We start from the raw sequence: 27,262 nt of genomic DNA on the forward strand, positions 1-27,262 counted from the left end.
ATGTGAGCAAGCAATAATACAACACAAATGATTTTCAGCAGGATGTTTTGGTCTGCTTGCTTCCCTAGCCAAACCTAAATGTGGGGTCTTTCCGTTAAAAAAATAAGAGAAAACTTGTTTCTGTTTCCAGGGTGAATTAGAGCAAGAGAATGAACAAGGGATCCTCAGCAAGCATGCTTATTCTGTGACAGGCATGAGCCAGGTAAGGGCAGTTCCCTCAATGTACAACTCTTCAGTCACAAAAATTGGAAAGGTAAATGCTACACCTCACAAAATCTATGACTGTGTCACTCTCACTCTACAAACATGAGTTTCTCATAGATACATTCATATATGATATGAAACATATATAACAATAAGAAGTGTTTATGGATATGGTGCATGTACAATCTCCGCCAGTCATAAATAGTTTACAGCTTGTGTTTGTCATATATGCACCTACTGTGTTATCTTAGTGACAGTAAAGGTATGTATGTATTTATGTGATATTTCTATATTGCAAACCAAGTCAAAAAGCAGGAGAGCACTGTATAGAGTCAAATGCAAGACTGAAGTTAGAAGGTCATTGCAGGGGAAGGTAGGTTCTGATAGCAGAGATCGACTGTAGTGTTCTTTAAGTTAAGACATGAAAGCATATGTTTATGAGTTAATCTAAGGCAACAGTGATAGACATAAATGCTTGTATTCTTACCGTATGTTAATTGTGAGATGTGATTTGAATGTTTTGAGAAAGAAAAGTGATTTGATTTCCTGCCTAGTTTGTGCAAAGACTGGGGCATTATTTCATTTCATTTCATAAAGCTTTATTCGGAACAAAGAACAATGTCCATAAAAGCACATTAAAAAACACATTTAAAACCGTATCCAGAATAAAGACAATACAGAAAATAGAGGCAAGGGGTTAATAAATAGTTAAAAACTCATACTTTTCCTTGCATTGTTTGCCTTAAGGAGAAAGGTAGCCGTAAAAATGCACACGTCTGGGTGATGCAAGTTAAAAAGCAGTTTCATAGTGTCACTTACAGTCCTGACTCCAAATTTCGCAAATATAGGTTTTAAATAAACAATTCGCAGAAACCTATACAATTGACACAACAAAAGAAAGTGCATAGTACTTTGTGCAGAGGTATTATCACATGGACATGGTCCAACCGGGTGTTTATTCTGGAAAGGGAAAGCCACCAGATTGTGGACAATCCCAATCCTTAATCTAGTTAATACAAACCGATGTGATGTTCTGGTCACTTGGGTCAAATATGGTTGGTAGCCCTCCAATTCATTCAAACCGTTATATGACGCACAGATGGATAGGTTGCCACTGTTACTAAGCCACCTCTCAGATAAAAGATTCAAAAAGGACATCTTCATTTCAGATTTAGATAAATCAGAGGCCCCGCATTTATCTGATTTAATATCAAGGCCATAGATCACCTGTAAACTATCTACAGTATACTTAATCCATGGGATCTTAAAATGATTGTCCATAGAGAGGCAGTCATTGATGATGGCTCTACATAGAGATGTTTCTTCTTTTATCCAGATTGATCGCCATAATATAAGGGGTCTAAGGAGAATCAAATCGGTAAGATGTTGGATGCCGAGTTCTCTGTGTACTAGTTCATTAGAGGCAGAATTAGGTAGACACAGGACTGGGACATTAATAAACAACAAGTGTTTATGCCGTCCTGGATGTCTGCTTTGCCTGTGATAGTAAGGAGCAATGGAAGGGATACTGTTGAGGACCAAGGATGGGTGGAAACTATCCAACAAATTTTCACTCCAGGTGGATTATGGGTCTGTGGGATCAAGGCCAAGAAGGTACTCACCTGCTCTCTGCTGAGGTTACGTGTTCCAGCTTTTGATTGCTCTCCACCTTCTGTACATGTTAAGATTGGGAAGTCCGAAGGACCAGCTCGAATGCCTGACCATGAAGCACAGATTGTTGAAAATGAGGTCCCAAATTCCTCTGCTGGTGTGAATCTGGATACATTGAATATAACAGTGATTTCAGATGCAGGATAGAAAATAACCATAACTGAGAATAGTGAGGCAGGGGCTGATTTGCCAGGCAGATGGGAGACTCTGGTGGGGAAACAGAAGCACCAGAAGCAATATAAGATGTTAATGAAACAGGAACAATTGGAGAGAAAACCAGTACTCTGAGTTTTCCTGTCAAGCCGAAACACTTTTTCCGATTTGAAACCACCCATTTTTGCTTCTGAACAAGAGAGTGCCTCAATTTAAATATTCTGTAAACTGGAATGCTATAAAAGAATCTTATTAACTTGACCCTTATGGATTTTACTGGCCTTGCCTCTGGTACCATTGTCCATGCTGCACCCATGGAAAGGCTTATCTGAATTCACAGTAATACAACTGTACCCTTCTTTCAACAAATAAAGAAATGTTTTAAAAATTTACATTAAAATATTCTTGCATTGCTATTACTTTTTCCAAAAACGTCAGAAGGTGAAACCAATGAAAGTGAGGGTTTGGGAAAAGAGCTTGAGTTTGAGTGTGGATGACCTCCAGAAAACTCAAACCATACTGGTACAAGCAAGAGTTTAAGAAGCCTCCAGTTTAAAAAGTCTTCATGACTTTGAAAATATGTGGTGGGCAAAGGATCAAGTTTTCAGTTTGTTCCTTCACTAATCCGATGTTCATGACATCTGATGACTTATCGGGGGAAATTATTCAAAATGTTGGAGGAGGTTATGTGTACTTTCAGACACACACCCTTGACAAACGTTTGACTGTAAGAAAGTGAGCTCCCACTCTAATCCGCTCCCACCCCCACCTTTCATGTATCCTGATTTCCCTCTTCTTGGGAAATGTATCTATGGCTTACCAGTACTCCTAAGTGAGTACATTAGTGTGTGTATTGTGTTTGTGCTATACTTCCCTCTATACTTTTTCACATTATAGTTTACGGTAGAGTGAGCAGAGGTAGGGCTATCATAAGCCTGAGGAAGACCATACCCTTAGAGACTTAATATTTTGGCTTGAAACATGTTGATTAAAGGATGTGGAATAATTAATAATTTGTGAAACTCATCGATATTTTTTAATATTATCAGAGCCTGGTCAAATTAATTATTCCTTGGGTGATGCTCTAGATAATGTCAACTCTGTTTCATCTAGGATCCCTTTTATTATCTCCTATCAACTCTATAAGAGCTCCCATTGTTCATAGAGCCCATCCAGACCCTATTATGAAAAATGCCATGATATATGGGTGAAGGTTCTATGTCCAAAATAAGGGTTATTTTGTCAGGAGACTGGTCACACTGATTTGTTAATCTTCTGGTTTGCTTCGTTTTACTTGTTGTGTTGTTTTAGGACTTATCAGGGAGCCCAGCACCAAACATAAGGTTCTGATGCCAAGTATTACATCTATGTACATTCCGTAGAGCTCTCCTTCAGACATCATCTTACATGAATAATGAACGAAGTACACATTAATAGTAACATTCAGAATGCTTTGGCTCAGACTAGCACAGCGACGAGGATGTCCATTACCTTAATGAGAAGAATGAGGTCTCAGCATAGACGGGTGGTGGGGCGAAGGAGCAGATTACCACCCTGGAAGAGCTTGTCTGAGGTAGACAGCAGCTAACAAGAAAACTGGTGTAAGCTCTTTGAGAGGAAAAATGGAGACCGCAAGAACCACTCGAGGAGGGCAAACCTGCATATAGTGAGGTTAACAGAAGAATTGGACAACATGGGAATTTGCTGCCAACAGATGAAGACAATAAGAGTTAAGTATCTGCCTTGCTACAAGAGCATCTGCTGGGTAAGAGAAGGATTCTCTGCAAGACAGGCTTAGTAATGCAAGAGGTAATTAGGCCCCATAATTGGAAGATGGACGACAGTATTGTTAAATACTTCAAGAAGCCAAATAAAGTACTTATTCACTCCCTCTGGATAATTATTTTCTGTGTTATCTAATCTTACTTATGACACGGCCAAAATGAAAAAAGAAATGCAGCCACTGCATCCCAAATTCAATCAATGAGTCCCTGCCTTTATGACCATTGTTTATAATGTTAAAAGTCAATTCCATGGGGGTCTATTAGGTATAGAGAGAGTTTATTGCCTTAGAGTTTCTAAAAACAACCAGCAATTCGGAAACCTCTTTCAAATAGGAATTTATAAATCCTCTTCTGGTAGAGAGAATACACCTATAGTGCATTCTGCAAAAAATTATAATTAGGCCCTAAATTAGATTTCGACGGGCAGGTTACTCCATCACCAACATGACAGATTTCCTATCCAGCTTATTACAGGTGCATTGAATCCTATGGCACTTGTAAAAAGGCAGATTGTATATCCATCACATTGGTGATGGATTACCTGCCCAACAAACTATGGTCTTTATTCTCCATTGGGTTAATATTTTGATTTTGGCGATCATTTAACGTATGAATGATAGGCATATGATTGTGGAATTTGTGGTAGCTGGTGAGGTCCCAGCAGACTGACTATCCTGCTGCATTCCCTTGTGTGAATATGGAATTCTAAAATCAGCATGAGGGGCAAGAAAAGATGGTTTTAGGAAATTATGATATGGTGGATAAACTTTCTATAAGGAAATGTGGATGAGTTGTCCAGAAAAGGAAAATGTATTCAGTTTCTGATTCTCTATTAAGTAGAGAAGGCCGATAGAGTTATGTTGCCAGTAACCCAGGTATCATCTGTGGGCTGGAATGTCACACCTGAGTGTAAAAGGTATTCTATTGTAGTGCAACAGGAACCATTGCAGGGTGGCTTGTATTGTTAGTCAAAACCAAGGCATTATAGTGAAGAGGGCTGTAAATGGTTTGGCAGATTTTACAAGTGGGGAATTGGGACTAGGAGCTCACAGTTGAGAATGAGTAAGCCCATGTAATTCATTACCTACTATGACCTACAGCCCCTGAGAAAAGTCATATTAGAATTATTCAGTTCCCCTACATCCTCTTTTATTAAAGGTATTTTAATGCTACAATGAAGCAGTTTTGCTCTGTTACTTCTGATTAGAAGCTAAAATAAGAGAAGGGCTAACATGCTACAGCTAGCAAATTAACACTTGAAGGAAAATGAATCGTAAAGTTTGCCTATAGCCATTTTTCAGTGAGGTCGACCCTAGCGGTAGCACGCATGCACTGCTTGCTCTGCGAGACTGCTGTAGTAGAGTATGGGAGAGAAGCCGCACCCACTCTCCTCCCATACTTTTAATTTGCTTGTGTCATTTTCTTTCGTGAATGCTGCGTTCGGATTCATTAATAGGCTTGTTAGTACCTCCTTAATAATAATAATATTAATAATCCACATTTGTAAAGCGCGATCAATCACCCATAAGGGTCTCTAGGCGTGGGGGCCGTCGGAAAGATTAGGCAAGGTATTGCCCAGAGTCACATGGTGCTGGGCTAATCTGCCGCCGGTGCCGGGGATCGAACCGTGATCCCCAGATTCCAGAGTCAGTCGCCCTAGCCGCGGCGCCACACCTCTTCCTTCCTTAGTACGACCTTGTCTTCATTTGTACCCTCCCATGCGACTGGTCCCTTTACTTCGGTTGTTACACAGGATTTGTTATTTAGTCAGTAAAAACTATTTACTTTATTGAGTTTCTCTTACTGCAGGCTGGACATGCGCTGCTTCAGCTGAAACCGCTTGTGTTTTTTTAAGCAGCACAGCCGCCCCCTAACACGGGCGCCTGCTTTCAATCACTTTTACCCGGCATTATCTCATGTCTGTTTCAACCCCCATCCACCCCCACCCCCCAAGTAAAATAGATTTAGAAATGATTAGCAAATTAATTTATGAGAATTCCATGTAGCACATAATCCTGTGCTAATGAAGCTCACTACAGAACATCTGTGTTACATGTCATCTGCACTAAAGGTGGTGTAGAACCAGCTGAAGTGCAAAATGGATCCTTAGAATGGATATAACATGGAAAATATAAGGCAAATAAGTAAACTATGTTTTACATTATATCAGAAACTTTATATTGAGAAATTGTTACTGGGGAGTGACAAAAATAAACCGTTTATTGGTAGCTTCCAACTAATATTCTATGACAGCCAATATCAGCTGCGTTCTCCTTTACTGCATTACAGCACTGGATTCAAGGCGTTGGCTAGCAACATCAATCAACAACACATACAAGTACTCCAAAGTGTTCATAGGGTGTCCTTTTTATTGGGTGCTCTACAGAACTCCTAAATACATTGTCCTACATGTACATATGATTAGGATCTAATGGGGCTTTGCCTGTTAAAACTCCCTTCTAGGGATCTTGAATAGGTGGTCCGTATGGACAGCCCTGAGAGGAATCCATGCTGCCAGACATGATGTTTCCTAGTAAATTGCTCAACAGTGTGTCTAGCCTTGTAGATCATTTAGAGGCTCCTATTGCCAGCAAACTGAGACTAGGCTGTTTTGGGAAACTGCATCTTAGGTATTGCTAGGGTAATGAAGGTTGAATTGATATTTAACTAAAAAAACAGTTTGTATTCTGGTTTGCTTTCAAAGGTGCAGACAAAAGATGGTCCTGTTCAGCTGCTCCGAATTCGCAATCCTTGGGGACATACCGAGTGGACTGGTCCATGGAGTGATGGGTAAATGGAAGCTATGTGGGAACACTACTTAAGGGTTGTTAAAGCCAGATATACATACTGGATAAAAAAGTGGAAGCCATGTCCTGTCATGTAATGATGCACATTTTTGTGCAGTACCAGCATTCACCAATTCCAGGTTGTTAAAACAGATTGAGGGCTGATCTGTGTGATTTCCCCAGGAAGGGTCTCAACAGGAGAGTGAGTCATCCAAACTTCCACTTATCTAGGTAAGCCTGGGTGATTTGGTTTGAGGGTTTTCTCGACTGGCACTCCATAGATGGTGGCAGATCTTGCAACATACTGCCTAACCCGTGCCAGTGTAAACTATTTTGTTCTTTCCCTGTGGGGTTTTCCATATACCCTGATTACATCTTACAGCTCCCATATAACCAATGGTTAACTATGGCAGTGTTGTTCAGCGTTGATGAAGTCCTGATGGACCACTTTACTTGCGACAGGATTCAACCTGTTGTGAAAGTGGGTCAGAGTCTTTGTTCTGCTGTGTTAATACCGTGGCGGTTTCTTTTCTAATGTATTTTACTTTCCTAAAATGTATTTTAATATTGCTAATAGTATCCTGTCTTTGTATTACCATGTGTATTTGCACTTGACCCTAATGTCTCCTATCTCCTTGCTCTCTGTTCTCAAATCCTGTCCTCCGGTGTGCTATGTCTGATAACTCTCTGTAGGAGAGTAGGATCTGCTTCCTATGGTTACCCCAAATTTTGGCTGTGTTTCACTGGTTTATCAACACTAGTCTGACTTTGGCTCTGCTAATCAGGACCACAGCCTAGCTGTTCTCTCTCTAAATTGATACCATGTACTTTAGGTACATACCAAATTGGTTACTGAGTTACCTTGTGAGCCCCTAGTATATTGTACCTTTGGTACCAAGGGCATAGGTACCCCAGAGGCCTACCAGGGACTGAAGCATGTATTATGCCACCCCTGGGAAGCCTTCCAAAATGGCACCACAGGTCTGCACTGGCTGCCTGGGTAAGGTTGTGTAAGCACCCCTTACGTAGATATATATATATATATATATATATATATATATATATATATATATATATATATATATATATATATATATATATATATATATATATATATATATATATATATATATATATACATATATATATATACATATATATACATATATATATATACATATATATATATATATATATATATATATATATATATATATATATATACATTTACAAAACCTTGAAAATTCACTGAAAAAACCATAGGTTATAGACCATATATAGTTAGGGATTAGCATTTAAAAAACCTTATTTTATTTGCACAAAACCATTGAAATTCCATATATAGTTAGTTGCACTAACTATATATCGCGGACCCGCAATCCACTGCTAATGATGTCACATATTACATCATTCATGACATGGTCAGTGACATCACTGATGACATCACTGATGACATCTCAAATGACATCACTGATGACATCACTGATGACAACACCCAGTGACTGTATGTTTCTGTAAAGTTAAAATATGTCTTACATATTGAAGAATGAGTGGATGTATAAGTGTCTGGATGAAGGATTTAGTAGGTGCATGACTGACTGAATGAGAGAATGATTAAATGTGTCTCACTGAGTGCATGGGTTAGTGATTAAAGTGTCTTAATTTGGCAATCATTATTTATTTATGTTCTTCTGTAAACTGCTGCATGTTTAAATCAGTAGCTTTATCAGTAACTATATGGGTTATTGAATGGTTGCCCAAGTATTTGTATGGGAGACTGAGTATGTGTGTGGGTGGCTGGGAGGTGTATAACTCTGTGCATAGACGTGTGAGCAGTTGATTCCCTAGGTGTATGGCTTCAAAAGTGCACGTAGAAACAGCTGTATGGACAGTTGACTGTGTGCATGAGTATATTGGTGAGTGAATGGATATCTCAGTTCTACATGTCAAAGTAAGTACATATGTAAAACACACTCCATGTGAGAGTTGACATATATAAATAACTGAACATAAGAGCCAGTGAATGTGAGAGTGGCTGTATGAATCATTGTGAACTTGTATCAGTGATTGTATAAGAGAGTAAATATATGTTAGTATATGTTTGAATAAGTAAGGTGTGTATAACTGTATAGTTGAGGAAATGGAGGTGTGATTGATTCTTTGCATGACTGACTAGGTGTGTGAGTAACTCCATGGATGTGTGACAGTCTGTGAGTGCCTGTTTACACTGAGTGTATCTAAGGTTATATTAGAGTCTGAAGATGTATTATCACATAAATGATATCATCAGTGATGTAATCAGTAATGTCAAATGAGATGTCAGTGATGTCATCAGTGATGTCATTTGAGATCTCATCAGTGATGTCATCAGTGATGTCATTTGAGATGTCATCAGTGATGTCATCAGTGATGTCACTGACCATGTCATGAATGATGTAATATGTGACATCATTAGCAGTGGATTGCGGGTCCGCGATATATAGTTAGTGCAACTAACTATATATGGAATTTCAATGGTTTTGTGCAAATAAAATAAGGTTTTTTAAATGCTAATCCCTAACTATATATGGTCTATAACCTATGGTTTTTTCAGTGAATTTTCAAGGTTTTGTAAATGCAAATTCCTAACTATATATGGTCTATAACCTATGGTTTTTTCTGTGAATTTCATTGGTTTTTTAAAAGCTAATATCTATAGCTGTAAAATATATTCTTTATTAAGTGACGTATCACGTAGCCCGCGAGACGCCTCATGATGCATCGCATAACCGTGACGTATCGTCTCTGCAGCGCAAACCAAACCCAAAACGTAAGCGCGCCAAAACACGCTTAAAGATATATATATATCTTTTTAACCTTAATTAGACAAAATCCACACGTGCACATATCACAAACGTTCAAAAAACACAATATGTCGGACTCCCGTTACGCTGCCGGTTAGCTGCCCGGTTAACGTACCAGGAAGCACCTTTACCGCGAAAAATCGCATTTTTTTTTTCACCCCCCAGGGAACTTTAATAGCCCCCTCATCAATCCTAGGGGTTCAGGAGGGGTCTGCCTTACCCCTTTCATTCATTTACACCTTTTTTCCACCTCTTGTCTCTCGATCCCACAGAGAGACAAGATGGCGGCCGCTCCAGACTGTTTACAAAGATAACAGCCAATCAGCTTCTCCTCAGACTCCCGTTACACTGCCGGTTAGCTGCCCGGTTCGCGTACCAAGACGCGTCTCTACGGCGAAAAAAATCAGAATTTTTTTTTTTTTTTTTTTTGGGCCCAGCGTGGCTCTATAATATCCCCTCATCAATCCTAGGGGGTCAGAAGGGGTCTACCTTGCCCCCTTTCTTTCATTTCCTCCTTTGTTTTGGCCTCCTCTTGTCTCTCGATCCTACCGAGAGACAAGATGGCGGCCGCACCGGACTGTTTAGAATGTTGACAGACACCGGAGAGCCAATCAGCTTCGCTTCGCAAAGTTCCGATATGCGAAAAGTACGCGAACCGGATCGCTGCCCGGAGCGCTGTTACAGATATATATCTTGATTTAAACGTTAATTTCTCAAAATCCACTGAAGCACATATATTGAGACCTAGCAAAGGCACATCGGGCTAACAGTCCCTACAATTTTGCCAAGTTTCGTGCAAATCCATTCAGCCGTTCGAGCTAAAAGTGAGTCCAACCGCCCTATGGAAAACTCAATGTTAAAAACGCGTTTTGGGACCCCCCTTTTTTCTCAGCCCCCCCTTGACGAAACCCCCCCAAATTTCCAGGAGCTGCTCAGAAACAAAATGTGCCATTTTCCTGAAAATTTCAGCCGATTCCGTCCACAAACGCCAAAGTTATTAGACATAGAATTTTCAGAAATCCCATAGGGAAAAAATCCTAACTATATATACCTACTGGCGACCGCCAGTAGGTAATATATATATATATATATATATATATATATATATATATATATATATATATATATATATATATATATATATATATATATATATATATATATATATATATATATATATATATATATATATATATATATATATATATATATATATATATATATATACACACACACACCAACCTTCTTCAAGGAAAAAGAAGAGACAGAAACCCCAGGAGGACCAGGTAGGAGACGCCAGTTTATTGGAAATTCAGCGAATGCATTTCGGCAGTAGTACTGCCTTCCTCAGCGCCCAAAGCGTCCCTTCGATGCAGCACCACGCTGTGTGTGAGTTCCTCTCAAGTAGGCTTGTTGGTGCATGTCAGCTCCGCCCCTCTGCTGAAGTCCCCGCACCTGTGAGCAGTTCCAAGTGTGGCGCGGAACTGCAGGTCCCAGAATGCAGCAGGATCGATGTTGGGAACCACGGTGCAGGGGAATGACTGGAGATATTGAAAGTCATTGCGGGCTGGCAGGAGAGGAGCGTGCTGTCTTGCTTTGGAGTTTCCAACTGGTGGGCGCCTCCTCCAGTCCCCCTTTACCACGGCAACCACGTAGATCCAAGAGTCCGTATTTTGCAGGGGACGAGCCACAGTGGGCCCTACCCGGCATGGGATTAATAATCCCAAAACTGCACACACTTCTCCCTGGATTTCAGTGGCGGATTCCCAGCCTGTCCAACAAACGCTGGCAAAATACACAAACTTCTAGAGTCCAAAGTCCCAGTGAGGCTGGTTTCTCCCTAGTGCGATGTGGGTCTCTGAAAAGCGCCCCTGGGTGGCGCTGAATTGATGCACACCAACCTTCTTCATGGAAAAAGAAGAGACAGAAACCCCAGGAGGACCAGGTAGAAGACGCCAGTTTATTGGAAATTCAGCGAATGCATTTCGGCAGTAGTACTGCCTTCCTCAGCGCCAAAAGCGTCCCTTCGATGCAGCACCACGCTGTGTGTGAGTTCCTCTCAAGTAGGCTTGTTGGTGCATGTCAGCTCCGCCCTTCTGCTGAAGTCCCCGCACCTGTGAGCAGTTCCAAGTGTGGCGCGGAACTGCAGGTCCCAGAATGCAGCAGGATCGATGTTGGGAACCACGGTGCAGGGGAATTACTGGAGATATTGAAAGTCATTGCGGGCTGGCAGGAGAGGAGCGTGCTGTCTTGCTTTGGAGTTTCCAACTGGTGGGCGCCTCCTCCAGTCCCCCTTTGCCCCCGCAACCACGTAGATCCAAGAGTCCGTATTTTGCAGGGGACGAGCCACAGTGGGCCCTACCCGGCATGGGATTAATAATCCCAAAACTGCACACACTTCTCCCTGGATTTCAGTGGCGGATTCCCAGCCTGTCCAACAAACGCTGGCAAAATACATGAACTTCTAGAGTCCAAAGTCCCAGTGAGGCTGGTTTCTCCCTAGTGCGATGTGGGTCTCTGAAAAGCGCCCCTGGGTGGCGCTGAATTGATGCACACCAACCTTCTTCACGGAAAAAGAAGAGACAGAAACCCCAGGAGGACCAGGTAGGAGACGCCAGTTTATTGGAAATTCAGCGAATGCATTTCGGCAGTAGTACTGCCTTCCTCAGCGCCCAAAGCGTCCCTTCGATGCAGCACCACGCTGTGTGTGAGTTCCTCTCAAGTAGGCTTGTTGGTGCATGTCAGCTCCGCCCTTCTGCTGAAGTCCCCGCACCTGTGAGCAGTTCCAAGTGTGGCGCGGAACTGCAGGTCCCAGAATGCAGCAGGATCGATGTTGGGAACCACGGTGCAGGGGAATGACTGGAGATATTGAAAGTCATTGCGGGCTGGCAGGAGAGGAGCGTGCTGTCTTGCTTTGGAGTTTCCAACTGGTGGGCACCTCCTCCAGTCCCCCTTTACCACCGCAACCACGTAGATCCAAGAGTCCGTATTTTGCAGGGGACGAGCCACAATGGGCCCTACCCGGCATGGGATTAATAATCCCAAAACTGCACACACTTCTCCCTGGATTTCAGTGGCGGATTCCCAGCCTGTCGAGCAAACGCTGGCAAAATACACGAACTTCTAGAGTCCAAAGTCCCAGTGAGGCTGGTTTCTCCCTAGTGCGATGTGGGTCTCTGAAAAGCGCCCCTGGGTGGCGCTGAATTGATGCACACCAACCTTCTTCACGGAAAAAGAAGAGACAGAAACCCCAGGAGGACAAGGTAGGAGACTTCAGCAGAAGGGCGGAGCTGACATGCACCAACAAGCCTACTTGAGAGGAACTCACACACAGCGTGGTGCTGCATCGAAGGGACGCTTTGGGCGCTGAGGAAGGCAGTACTACTGCCGAAATGCATTCGCTGAATTTCCAATAAACTGGCGTCTCCTACCTGGTCCTCCTGGGGTTTCTGTCTCTTCTTTTTCCGTGAAGAAGGTTGGTGTGCATCAATTCAGCGCCACCCAGGGGCGCTTTTCAGAGACCCACAACGCACTAGGGAGAAACCAGCCTCACTGGGACTTTGGACTCTAGAAGTTCGTGTATTTTGCCAGCGTTTGTTGGACAGGCTGGGAATCCGCCACTGAAATCCAGGGAGAAGTGTGTGCAGTTTTGGGATTATTAATCCCATGCCGGGTAGGGCCCACTGTGGCTCGTCCCCTGCAAAATACGGACTCTTGGATCTACGTGGTTGCGGTGGTAAAGGGGGACTGGAGGAGGCGCCCACCAGTTGGAAACTCCAAAGCAAGACAGCACGCTCCTCTCCTGCCAGCCCGCAATGACTTTCAATATCTCCAGTCATTCCCCTGCACCGTGGTTCCCAACATCGATCCTGCTGCATTCTGGGACCTGCAGTTCCGCGCCACACTTGGAACTGCTCACAGGTGCGGGGACTTCAGCAGAAGGGCGGAGCTGACATGCACCAACAAGCCTACTTGAGAGGAACTCACACACAGCGTGGTGCTGCATCGAAGGGACGCTTTGGGCGCTGAGGAAGGCAGTACTACTGCCGAAATGTATTCGCTGAATTTCCAATAAACTGGCGTCTCCTACCTGGTCCTCCTGGGGTTTCTGTCTCTTCTTTTTCTGTGAAGAAGGTTGGTGTGCATCAATTCAGCGCCACCCAGGGGCGCTTTTCAGAGACCCACATCGCACTAGGGAGAAACCAGCCTCACTGGGACTTTGGACTCTAGAAGTTCGTGTATTTTGCCAGCGTTTGTTGGACAGGCTGGGAATCCGCCACTGAAATCCAGGGAGAAGTGTGTGCAGTTTTGGGATTATTAATCCCATGCCGGGTAGGGCCCACTGTCGCTCGTCCCCTGCAAAATACGGACTCTTGGATCTACGTGGTTGCGGTGGTAAAGGGGGACTGGAGGAGGCGCCCACCAGTTGGAAACTCCAAAGCAAGACAGCACGCTCCTCTCCTGCCAGCCCGCAATGACTTTCAATATCTCCAGTCATTCCCCTGCACCGTGGTTCCCAACATCGATCCTGCTGCATTCTGGGACCTGCAGTTCCGCGCCACACTTGGAACTGCTCACAGGTGCGGGGACTTCAGCAGAAGGGCGGAGCTGACATGCACCAACAAGCCTACTTGAGAGGAACTCACACACAGCGTGGTGCTGCATCGAAGGGACGCTTTGGGCGCTGAGGAAGGCAGAACTACTGCCGAAATGCATTCGCTGAATTTCCAATAAACTGGCGTCTCCTACCTGGTCCTCCTGGGGTTTCTGTCTCTTCTTTTTCCGTGAAGAAGGTTGGTGTGCATCAATTCAGCGCCACCCAGGGGCGCTTTTCAGAGACCCACATCGCACTAGGGAGAAACCAGCCTCACTGGGACTTTGGACTCTAGAAGTTCGTGTATTTTGCCAGCGTTTGTTGGACAGGCTGGGAATCCGCCACTGAAATCCAGGGAGAAGTGTGTGCAGTTTTGGGATTATTAATCCCATGCTGGGTAGGGCCCACTGTGGCTCGTCCCCTGCAAAATACGGACTCTTGGATCTACGTGGTTGCGGTGGTAAAGGGGGACTGGAGGAGGCGCCCACCAGTTGGAAACTCCAAAGCAAGACAGCACGCTCCTCTCCTGCCAGCCCGCAATGACTTTCAATATCTCCAGTCATTCCCCTGCACCGTGGTTCCCAACATCGATCCTGCTGCATTCTGGGACCTGCAGTTCTGCGCCACACTTGGAACTGCTCACAGGTGCGGGGACTTACGCAGAGGGGCGGAGCTGACATGCACCAACAAGCCTACTTGAGAGGAACTCACACACAGCGTGGTGCTGCATCGAAGGGACACTTTGGGCGCTGAGGAAGGCAGTACTACTGCCGAAATGCATTCGCTGAATTTCCAATAAACTGGCGTCTCCTACCTGGTCCTCCTGGGGTTTCTGTCTCTTCTTTTTCCGTGAAGAAGATTGGTGTGCATCAATTCAGCGCCACCCAGGGGCGCTTTTCAGAGACCCACATCGCACTAGGGAGAAACCAGCCTCACTGGGACTTTGGACTCTAGAAGTTCGTGTATTTTGCCAGCGTTTGTTGGACAGGCTGGGAATCCGCCACTGAAATCCAGGGAGAAGTGTGTGCAGTTTTGGGATTATTAATCCCATGCCGGGTAGGGCCCACTGTGGCTCGTCCCCTGCAAAATACGGACTCTTGGATCTACGTGGTTGCGGTGGTAAAGGGGGACTGGAGGAGGCGCCCACCAGTTGGAAACTCCAAAGCAAGACAGCACGCTCCTCTCCTGCCAGCCCGCAATGACTTTCAATATCTCCAGTCATTCCCCTGCACCGTGGTTCCCAACATCGATCCTGCTGCATTCTGGGACCTGCAGTTCCGCGCCACACTTGGAACTGCTCACAGGTGCGGGGACTTCAGCAGAAGGGCGGAGCTGACATGCACCAACAAGCCTACTTGAGAGGAACTCACACACAGCGTGGTGCTGCATCGAAGGGACGCTTTGGGCGCTGAGGAAGGCAGTACTACTGCCGAAATGCATTCGCTGAATTTCCAATAAACTGGCGTCTCCTACCTGGTCCTCCTGGGGTTTCTGTCTCTTCTTTTTCCGTGAAGAAGGTTGGTGTGCATCAATTCAGCGCCGCCCAGGGGCGCTTTTCAGAGACCCACATCGCACTAGGGAGAAACCAGCCTCACTGGGACTTTGGACTCTAGAAGTTTGTGTATTTTGCCAGCGTTTGTTGGACAGGCTGGGAATCCGCCACTGAAATCCAGGGAGAAGTGTGTGCAGTTTTGGGATTATTAATCCCATGCCGGGTAGGGCCCACTGTGGCTCGTCCCCTGCAAAATACGGACTCTTGGATCCACGTGGTTGCGGTGGTAAAGGGGACTGGAGGAGGCGCCCACCAGTTGGAAACTCCAAAGCAAGACAGCACGCTCCTCTCCTGCCAGCCCGCAATGACTTTCAATATCTCCAGTCATTCCCCTGCACCGTGGTTCCCAACATCGATCCTGCTGCATTCTGGGACCTGCAGTTCCGCGCCACACTTGGAACTGCTCACAGGTGCGGGGACTTCAGCAGAAGGGCGGAGCTGACATGCACCAACAAGCCTACTTGAAAGGAACTCACACACAGCGTGGTGCTGCATCGAAGGGACGCTTTGGGCGCTGAGGAAGGCAGTACTACTGCCGAAATGCATTCGCTGAATTTCCAATAAACTGGCGTCTCCTACCTGGTCCTCCTGGGGTTTCTGTCTCTTCTTTTTCCGTGAAGAAGGTTGGTGTGCATCAATTCAGCGCCACCCAGGGGCGCTTTTCAGAGACCCACATCGCACTATATATATATATATATATATATATATATATATATATTCACAGAAAAAACCATAGGTTATAGTGGATATATAGTTAGGAATTTGCATTTACAAAACCTTGAAAATTCAATGAAAAAACCATAGGTTATAGGCCATATATAGTTAGGAATTAGCATTTACAAAACCTTATTTTACTCGCATAAAACCATTGAAATTCCATATATAGTTAGCTAACTATAAGCGCTAACTATATATCGCGCACCCGCAATCCACTGCTGATGATGTCACATATTACATCATTCATGACATGGTCAGTGACATCACTGATCACAACATCCAGTGATTGTATGTGTCTGTAAAGTTTAAATATGTTTCACATATTGAAGAATGAGTGGATGTATAAGTGTCTGGATGAAGAATTTAGTAGGTGCATGACTGACTGTATGAGTGAGTGATTAAATGTGTCTCACTGAGTACATGGGTTAGTGACTAAACTGTCTTAATTCGTGCATCAGTATGTTTGTTGTTGTGTAAGCTGCTGCATGTGTTGATCAGTAGCTATAAGAGTGGCCATATGGGTTATTGATTGGTTGCCCAAGTATTTGAATGGGAGGCTGAGTGTGTGTGTGGGTGGCTGGGAGGTGCGTGACTCTGTGCATAGATGTGTAAGCAGTTGATTCACTAGGAGTATGAGTTCAAGAGTGCATGTGGAAACAGCTATATGGGCGGTTGACTGTGCATGGGTGTGTTGGTGAGTGAATGGATTTCTCACTGCTACATGTGCAAGTAAGTACGTATGTAAAACACAATACATGTGAGAGTTGAGATATATAAATAACTGAACATAAGAGCCAGTGAATGTGTGAGTGGCTGTATCGATCACTGTGAGCTTGTATCAGGGATTATATAAGAGAGTAAATATGTGTTATTATATGTTTGAATAAGTAAGATGTGTATAACTGTATAGTTGAGGAAATGGAGGTGTGATTGATTCTTTGCATGACTGACTAGGTGTGTGAGTAACTCCATGGATGAGTGACAGTCTGTGAGTGTCTGTTTATACTGAGTGTATGTAAGGTTATATTAGAGTCTGAAGAGGTTCATTGTATTATCACATGAGTGATGTGATCAGTGATGACAAATGAGATGTCATCAGTGATGTCATTTGAGTTGTCATCAGTGATGTCAATTGTGATGTCATTTGAGATGTCATCATTGATATCATTTGAGTTGTCATCAGTGATGTCATTTGAGATGTCATCAGTGATGTCATCAGTGATGTCACTGACCATGTCATGAATGATGTAATATGTGACATCATCAGCAGTGGATTGCGGGTGCGCGATATATAGTTAGCGCTTATAGTTAGCTAACTATATATGGAATTTCAATGGTTTTATGCGAGTAAAATAAGGTTTTGTAAATGCTAATTCCTAACTATATATGGCCTATAACCTATGGTTTTTTCATTGAATTTTCAAGGTTTTGTAAATGCAAATTCCTAACTATATATCCACTATAACCTATGGTTTTTTCTGTGAATTTCATTGGTTTTTTAATAGCAAATATGAAAAGCTTTAAAATGTCAAGTACGTGATAGATAAAAACATTTTCGTATTTATGCACGCTGATGTGCTTTGAACGCTGCCCCCCCCTCCCCTCTTTTGCCTTAGTAGTACTCTCTCTTTGCAGATACTGAAGGGTAGTTAACGCAGGCCTTTACCCCCGTTGTAATCCGTCGTGCCTCCTTGTCTCTCCATTTGATTGATTGTTGTCCAAGCATTTACTGTTTTAGAATTGGTTCTCTTTGGATCATTCTCTATTTACAAACAAGCACAAAGTCGCAATACTCTGTTTAGTCTTTGCAGATAGTGAAAAATCGTGTAAAAAAATAAAAGTAATCGAACAAAATCAGTAGGCCACTAATTGGATCTCTTTTTGACCTCGCTAAAATAGAAATATTAGGAACAACCCTTCTTGAGAAATACGAAAATAGTGAGATGAACTGAGCTCCACACCATGAGGGCTGCAAGACAGCTCGGCTCCATCACCCATCCCGCACAAAATAACGACAAACCCTATGCAAATATTAAAAATATAGACAACACACCAGCAAAGAAACAGGGTAAAACATTTTATTAAAAAACTATTTACATAACGTTGGTCTATAAGATGATGTCATAGTGGACCGATGTGTGAATAGATCGAAAACAGCACAAGGCTCCAAGATCCGGATAGCAAGCTCCTGGATGTTGGGTGCCATAGTTTAGAGTTCTGAATTTCAGCCTTTTTCAATGCCTGTGCTTTGTTGAATCAAAATGGCGGCTTGACACAAAGCTAACTCAAACGTTGTTACTGATGCTATGCAGACCAAAACTGGTTTTCAGTTTGTACATTTTTCTAGATTTTTCAATCCAAGTTTGGTTGACTTTGTAGAACGATGGCTTCAGATTTTCAACATACGGTGTGGTGGCGCTGACTGGGAGGGGGCGCTTCGCTCCTGCCCCCTCCCCAAGTAAGATTTTCATACGTGAAAGTACGTTAATGGTTTTGGTCCCTGAGATGCTTCGATGTCACTACCATTCTCAAATAGCATAAGTTCTGGATGTTGGGTGCCATAGTTAAGAGTTCTGAGCAGTGCTTGTAACACTGTCTGAAGCTTATTTCCACCTACTGCAGCTTCACTATTCTCAAAGTAAGTGAGTGTCGTTTGTGGACCTGACTGCATTAGAAAACAATGTGATATGTTACCTTCCTAAACAGCTTGACGGAGGCCCCTGAGGGGCGGTGTGATGGCCATGGACTCGGAGAAGACGCTTGGCTCCGACACCCTCCCCAAGTCTTATAGCACTGGTGTAGCCTGAGATCGCCCCCGACATAGGCGGCCGGCTCCCGGGGTCCGGCGGAACTTTTTGCCTTTTGATGACTCTTCAATTCTGGACCTTGTCCCACAATCCGTTTGACCTGAAGACAAGCTGTAGTGGTGCGCCCCTTTATCGTTTTAGTTGCTATTCCGCCCGCTTTTGCTACACTGTGCCTCTTCCGCCATTCAGCTGTTTTCCGCCCGCTCTTGCGACTACAGCGTCTCGCTCACCATGTAGTTGAGATGCGCCCGCTCTTGCGGTGCAGCGATAGGCGGCTGCCACAGGACTCTCAAAATGGCGGCCGGCTCTTCGGTTTTGGGCCTGGTCCACTAAAATGGCCCTGGGACACCTTGGAACTCGGACGCTTGTCTGCTAGGGCTTGGGTCCCATTCTCGAAAAGCGTCCCCTCAGCCGTGAAGATTCTACAAAAGTCTTGGGGGCCTCCGACTCCCGCAGGCTTCTGGTGGGGAGCGGCTGCCATGATTGCTCGTGGAATGGCCACGACGGAGCTACGAGATGGTAGTGGTCTCATGCTGACGCCAGCTTTAGTCTGAAACATCCAGAAACACTGTAGACTACCAATTCGATCAGTTCCGGTAGCGCCCCAACATGACCCGGAAGAGAAGAACTTGCCCTCCCCTCTTTGACTGATGGTTCTTGTTGCCTGTCCCCTCTGTTGTCATTTAACAGAACTTTTTGGACTGCTGAAAGGGGTTGTGTTCTGAACGCTGGTTGGTGGAGACATTTAGACTATATTCTTGACCTACGTTGTCGCGTAATGCGTTTTATGACACGCCGCGTTAGCGCACCCGGAAGTGATCCGAGGCGCGGCGCGCAGCGCGTAACGTAAGCATAACAGGTCATGTGACTTGTTAATAAAACTTTTCATTGGTTCATTTTACTTTTGTTAATTTAATGATGAAAAGCTTGGTCATATGACCTAAAAATTACGCTTTTTATTATTTTCGAACAATATTTTTTTTTCAAACATATGTTATAATATTCCAGGCTAATGTACTTTCCCGGAAAATTTACAACTGTCTTGCAAGTAAAATATATTCCTTTTTCGAGAAAGAGGGCGTTTCTTCCTTCCATGACGGAGCCGTTGAGTAAAAGAGATTCGGCCTGCTGTCTTAGTCGCCGATACGCCTGATTATCAGATTCTTATCGATCACTTTATGTTGCAGACATGAAAAACACAACTGCCCTTCACCATTTATCTTTACTGCGTTCCTACATATTATACCTTTTATCCGTCATGTAATTGGACTGCTTTATTTCACTTGCCTTTTACTGATTCGAAAACAGTCACTAAAAGTAAAAACTTTACAAATGAAAATACTACTACCGTGTTTTGTTTTAAAAACCTTTATTGTGAAAATGTCAGTATACAAATACGGGCCTATAACCACGTGGGCCGGCCACGGAGCAAACTGAAATCGTATATGATGAGGAGACATTTACACTGTAGAAGAACGTAACGAGCGGGCCATTAGGTGACAAGAACAAAGGTGTCTAACAGTTGCGGAATCGGTGGACGTACATTTTGTAATTAAAATACGACAGGGCCACTTACAATAACATTTTCTAGATATACATTTGCGGGCAAAGAGTTACGAGTCCCATTTATACCGGCGCCATTTTGGGCGAGGCCGGGCAGGTCCAAGATATAGTCAAAATGTCTCCACCAACCATCGGCCAGACCAGAACCCCTTTCGGCCCTTTATGCTACAAGATGGTGTCTTCCATTCAGAAAATATTAGTGGCAGCATTTTGAAAGGAAACAGAAACAGCCGTTCTCCTAGTGAGTTTCACATTGTTACATTTAGGAAGAATGTTGAAGAGTAGTATGTGGAAAATCTGAAGCCATTTTTCTACAAACTCTCAATCAGACTTGGATGGAGAAAAAAAAACCTGAAGAATGTACAAACTGAAAACCAATTTTTGTCTGTATAGCACCAACAGTAACGCTTGAGTCAGCTTTGTGTCAAGCCGCCATTTTCATTCAATCAATAGCGTCCCCCTGCACACATTCAGGGACCTGGTCGTGTCTTCAGATGAAACGCATTGTAGGAAAAGAAGCAGAAAGGAAAAGGAAAAAAGTTCCGCCGGACCTAGTGAAGCTGCAGCAGGTGCAAATAAGCTTCAGACAGTCTTACAAGCACTGCTCAGAACTCTCAACTGAGGCACTCAACATCCAGGACTTGCCATTCGGATCTTGGCGCCTTGTATTTTTGTTTTGTTTTTGATGGAGGGGAAACAACAAAAAAGAGACATTGAAAAAGGCTCAACAGTGCAGGGCGCCTTGTGCTGGTTCCGACCTATTCACACATCGGTCCACTACTGACATCACCTCATAAACCAACGGGGCACCCCACGCCGACTTTCGGCGCAGCATTGTAGGATGGCCACACCAGTGCGGCAATTTTCTGGACACCACCTCGGTGCCATCCAGATCTCGGCGTGTTCATTCAATCAATAGCGTCCCCCTGCACACATTCAGGGACCTGGTCGTGTCTTCAGATGAAACGCATTGTAGGAAAAGAAGCAGAAAGGAAAAGGCAAAAAGTTCCGCCGGACCTAGTGAAGCTGCAACAGGTGCAAATAAGCTTCAGACAGTCCTACAAGCACTGCTCAGAAATCTCAACTGAGGCACTCAACATCCAGGACTTGCCATTCGGATCTTGGCGCCTTGTGCTGGTTCCGACCTATTCACACATCAGTCCACTACTGACATCACCTCATAAGCCAACGGGGCACCCCACGCCGACTTTCGGCGCAGCATTGTAGGATGGCCACACCAGTGCAGCCACTTGCTGGACACCACCTCGGTGCCATCCGGATCTCAGCGCGTTCGAGTCACTGTGCCGGAAGAGTGACCGGAACTCAGCTGAACACGCCGTCTTTCGGCGCAGCATTGTAGGATGGCCACACCAGTACGGCAATTTGCTGGACACCACCTCGGCGCCATCCGGATCTCGGCGCGTTCGAGTCACTGTACCGCAAGAGTGACCGCAACTCAGCTGGACACGCCGTCTTTCGGCGCAGCATTGTAGGATGGCCACACCAGTGCGGCAATTTGCTGGACACCACCTCGGTGCCATCCGGATCTCGGCGCGTTCGAGTCACTGTACCGCAACAGTGACCGCAACTCAGCTGGACACGCCGTCTTTCGGCGCAGCATTGTAGGATGGCCACACCAGTGCGGCAATTTGCTGGACACCACCTCGGTGCCATCCAGATCTCGGCGCGTTGTGCTGCCTTCGGCCTATTCGCACATCGGTCCGCTACTGACGCCGCCTCACGTGCCAACGGATTTTCTACGCTTTTTGTAGCCCTATGTCGCATAACAGGTCATGTGACTTGTTTATAAAACTTTTCATTGGTTCATTTTACTTTTGGTTTCCTAAAGATGGAAGGCTTGGTCATATGACCTAAAAATAACACTTTTCATTGGTTTAGAACATTTTTTTTTCCCAAACGATGAAAGCCCCACCTTGTTTCTGGATCATTCAGACTGAAGCTGGCGTCAGCATGAGAGCACCACCATCTCGTGGCTCCGTCGTGGTCATTCCGCGAGCAATCATGGCAGCCGCTCCCCACCGGAAGCCTGCGGGAGTCGGGGGCCCCCAAGACTTTTATACAATCTTCACGGCTGAGGGGACGCTTTTCGAGAATGGAACCCAAGCCCTAGCAGGCAAGCGTCCGAGTTCCAAAGTGTCCCAGGACCATTTCAGTGGACCAGGCCTAAAACCGAGGAGCTGTCCGCCATTTTAAGAGCCATGTGGCAGCCGCCTATCGCTGCACTGCAAGAGTGGGAGCAACTCAACAACATGGTGAGCGAGACGCTGTGGCCGCAAGAGCGAGCGCAACTCAGCTAGATGGCCGCCACCTGGGGAGGCCCGTTCACGCCGGCTCCCCCACGCCCCCCCCCCCCGGGCCGCCGCACGCCAATTTTCGGAGCAGCATTGTAGGATACCAAAACCAGTGCGGCAGTTTACTGGACATCACCTGGGTGCCTGTCGTACATGTTGTGTCAGCCATGTGACACTGGACACAGACCGCTACTGACGAGGCCTCCCCCCGCACCACCCGGGACGCCCCACGCTGTTTTTCTGTGCTGCATTGTAGGATCCCTAAACCAGTGCGGCACCCAGGCGACATCACCTGGGTGCCGTCCAGAACTCTGCACGTTGTGCTGCCTTGGGACTATTCGCACAACAGACCGCTACTGACGAGGCCTCCCCCCGCCCCACCCGGGACGACCCACGCCAATTTTCGGAGCAGCATTGTAGGATCCCTAAACCAGTGCGGCACCCAGGCGACATCACCTGGGTGCCGTCCAGAACTCTGCACGTTGTGCTGCCTTGGGACTATTCGCACAAAAGACAGCTTCTAACTATTGTTGCTTTTTGTGTTGAGAAATGTTTAAATGTTTTTAGTTTTTGTTCCGTTTGTTAAAGTTAGTAGTTAATAAAGTTTTATAACCTTACTTTGTTGGAGTGTTATCTATTTTTTTAAAAACGGGTGAATGGGGCCTTGAATCGGGTTATTGTCATGTGTGGGCTTTGGAAGTGTGCTGCTGCAGGATCGGACATTTCAAACTCAAATGCACGTTCTTTTTCTTACCTTTCCGAAGCATGGAGCGCAATAGCAGGCAGAGAAAGGGTGATGCACGTGTTGAACACTACCTGACCTGGCAAGTTGCTGGCAGTGCCCCCCCGCCCGCTCCTGAAAGAGGGCACACACACACCGCCGCCCCGGGTACTTCACAAATCTTTAAAAGACCATGCGCTTGTTCATGAGGCTTAAATGGTTTATCACCTCTTCTAGAACCCCTGCATCGACCCTCTGACGTTTCCTGGAAAAATTACCATGTAACACAATACCAAGCCCTGTCAGCTGAAACCCCCAAGGAATCGTGGGGCATATTATCAAGGGGGTTTATCTCCGCTTTTTTGGCTTTAAAAACCATGAAAGCGGAGATAAAATTATTTCCCTATTATCAAGCTGTCGCTAACACCAGTTAGTGACACCTAAAAGGAGATAGCGACCATCTTGGGCCCGGCTTTGCATGTCAGTGATACTTATCACTAATGACATGCAAAGTGGCGTGCCAAGATGTTAGCGACTGGAAACAGTCCCTAACATCGCTACCTTCTATTACCAACTTTTGGAGATATTCGCGCTAAGCGCGAATATCTCCAAAATCTAACACCTGCCCTGAGCAGTTCTTAGCCATGTTATCCAATGGGAGGTGGATAACATGGCTAAGAGCATTAGGTCGATAATACATGAATATCGCGGACTTTTCTGCGATAATAGCAAGGTTTATCTGCGATAAAAATCGCCGATGTGCGGCGATAATTTTTGTCTCTAAACAAGTTAGAGACAAAAATTATCGCTAGTTGTTCGTAATATGCCCCCGGGTTTTTGCTTGCAGAAATCGGGAGGCGGGAGACTAGCACTGAAATCAGTACTCACACGCCTGAATCAGGAGGATTGGCATGTCTGAATTCTCTACAGCTGGGGCCATAAACTACATCCGCAGGGTTAGGTGATAGCCTGGAACCAGCCTGGCATCTAAAATGGCTGCCGTGCACGACAAAATTGTGGCATTCGAAAAAAGGCAAGATGGCGCAGCCGCTGGAAGAGATGTATCAACATATATCAGCCTCCTCAGCCACCCTCAGGAAACATAGGGGATTAGGATATGTCTCCCGCACCCCCTTATACCTAGTACTTTAATTAACGAAGCACAAAATGGCGAATTCCCGTTTCGCTACCAGTTTGCGGCCCAGTTCGCGGCCCGTGAAGCGCTTCTACCGTGAAAAATCATTTTTTTTTTTTTCCCCACGGGACCCTTTAATAACCCCAACAACATTCCTAGGGGGTCAAGAGGGGGATACCTTGCCCCCTTTCATTAAATTCCCCCTTAGTTTTTCACCTTTTCTTCTCTCTCGATCCTACCGAGAGACAAGATGGCGGCCGCTCCGGACTGTCACGCAGCAAAAAAAAAAAAAAAGCTCACGCACAGCCGCTGGAAGAGATGTATCAACATATATCAGCCTCCTCAGCCACCCTCAGGAAACATAGGGGATTAGGATACGTCTCCCGCACCCACTTATAACTAGTAATTTAATTTACGAAGCACAAAATGGCGAATTCCCGTTTCGCTACCAGTTCGCGGCCGCGCTTCTACCGTGAAAAATCATTTTTTTTTTTTTTCACCACGGGACCCTTTAATAACCCCAACAACATTCCTAGGGGGTCAAGAGGGGGATACCTTGCCCCCTTTCATTAAATTCCCCCTTCGTTTTCCACCTCTTCTTCTCTCTCGATCCTACCGAGAGACAAGATGGCGGCCGCTCCGGACTGTTTAGAATGTTGACAGACACCGGAGAGCCAATCAGCTTTCTGCGCGCAAAGTTCCGATAAGCGAAAAGTAAGCGGACCGGATCGCTGCCCAGAGCGCTGTTACAGATATATATCTTGGTTTGAACGTTAATTTCTCAAAAACTACTGGAGCACATATATTGAGACCTAGCAAAGGCACATCGGGCTAACAGTCCCTACAATTTTGCCAAGTTTCGTGCAAATCCATTCAGCCGTTCGAGCTAAAAGTGAGTCCAACCGCCCTATGGAAAACTCAATGCAAAAAACGCGTTTTGGGACCCCCCTTTTTTCTCAGCCCCCCCTTGACGAAACCCCACCAAATTTTCAGGGGCTGCTCAGAAACAAAATGTGCCATTTTCCTGAAAATTTCAGCCGATTCCGTCCACAAACGCCAAAGTTATTAGACATAGAATTTTCAAAAGTCCCATAGGGAAAAAATTCTAACTATATATACCTACTGGCGATAGCCAGTAGGTAATATGTGTATATATATATATATATATATATATATATATGTATATATACATATATATATATATGCATCCCTTACTTAGATGTAATATATATATATATATATTTCACGCTCTTTGGGGAGTGTCCAAACAAGTAAGAAACACTCGAGCACCTCAAATGCTTTTCCTCAACAAGCTTTATTCAGGTTCAAACACTTGCTTTTGCCAGTAGATGTGGGCTGTTTCATTCGGACGCGTTTCGGGCATCTCCCTTCCTCTGCGGCATACAGTCCATGAAACACCATGTTGTCCCGCCTCCATTTTAATCTGATATCGCATGCCAGGGATTGGCTGATCAGCATGATCCTATGCGTTGCTTTATGGGAGGCGTAGTCCATATGATTGTGGTGCTCATATATTAATAATTGAAAGCTACAGTGAGCCCCAGCAAAAGCAGCGTGTTAATATCCTTTTTGCGATGTCCCGCAGTTGAAGCCCCTGTATGCGGCTCCGTGGCCTCCTTCTCTTGAGTGGTGCTTCTCAGCTGTAAGACGGCCGCTAAATATTCACGCTCTTTGGGGAGTGTCCAAACAAGTAAGAAGCACTCGAGCACCACAAATGCTTTTCCCCAACAAGCTTTATTCAGGTTCAAACACTTGCTTTTGCCAGTAGATGTGGGCTGTTTCATCCGGACGCGTTTCGGGCATCTCCCTTCCTCGGCGGCATACAGTCCATGAAACACTCACTGTAGCTTTCAATTATCAATATATGAGCACCACAATCATATGGATGGAGGTAGGACAACATGGTGTTTCATGGACTGTATGCCGACAATCCTGAAGGTTTTGGGTGAGAGGGTGCCCTAGCATGAGCTGAGCCCCTCTGCAGCTTTCGGAAATCCCTCCTTATAGCTGTTCTATGATATAGCCATACCATATACTCTTAAGTGCATTATAATATCACGGTTAATGCTAACTTTGGTTTGGCTTTATCAAAACATGTTGTGTTTGGTGTCAAACACTTTGGAATACTACCCCCCTGCCAGTTCTGGTGGCGGAGGTAGCATTACACCCTTCTAGAGGGAGAAGACATGTACACACTGGTACACCCAGTAAATGTATTTAAAGAGCCTAAACATCACAAAATGGATGCTGCTGCCACAAACACAAGTCTGACCTCCTGCTGCTTTACGAAACTCCGGCAGGCGAGGCCTGGACAATAGGTTTTCTGTCCAGGGAGGTGCCAGCACCTCCCCAGACAGGCTTTACTGTATTGGGGCAGGGTGGGTTGCATTCAGTGAATG

General features: G+C 45.0%; 1 protein-coding gene across 1 annotated transcript in view; it reads left to right on the forward strand.

Annotated features, from left to right (window-relative positions):
* LOC147692791 (calpain-9-like) overlaps nt 1-27,262 on the forward strand; it is a 181,107-nt gene that overhangs the window by 66,678 nt on the left and 87,167 nt on the right. The window contains exons 7-8 of the mRNA XM_086939014.1: nt 131-202; nt 6,517-6,602. Coding sequence (XP_086795140.1) covers nt 131-202; nt 6,517-6,602 — 158 coding nt within the window. The remainder of the gene's footprint in view (nt 1-130; nt 203-6,516; nt 6,603-27,262) is intronic.

The sequence above is a fragment of the Lissotriton vulgaris genome, chromosome 9, assembly GCF_964263255.1.
Source record: "Lissotriton vulgaris chromosome 9, aLisVul1.2, whole genome shotgun sequence".
Taxonomy (NCBI): domain Eukaryota; kingdom Metazoa; phylum Chordata; class Amphibia; order Caudata; family Salamandridae; genus Lissotriton; species Lissotriton vulgaris.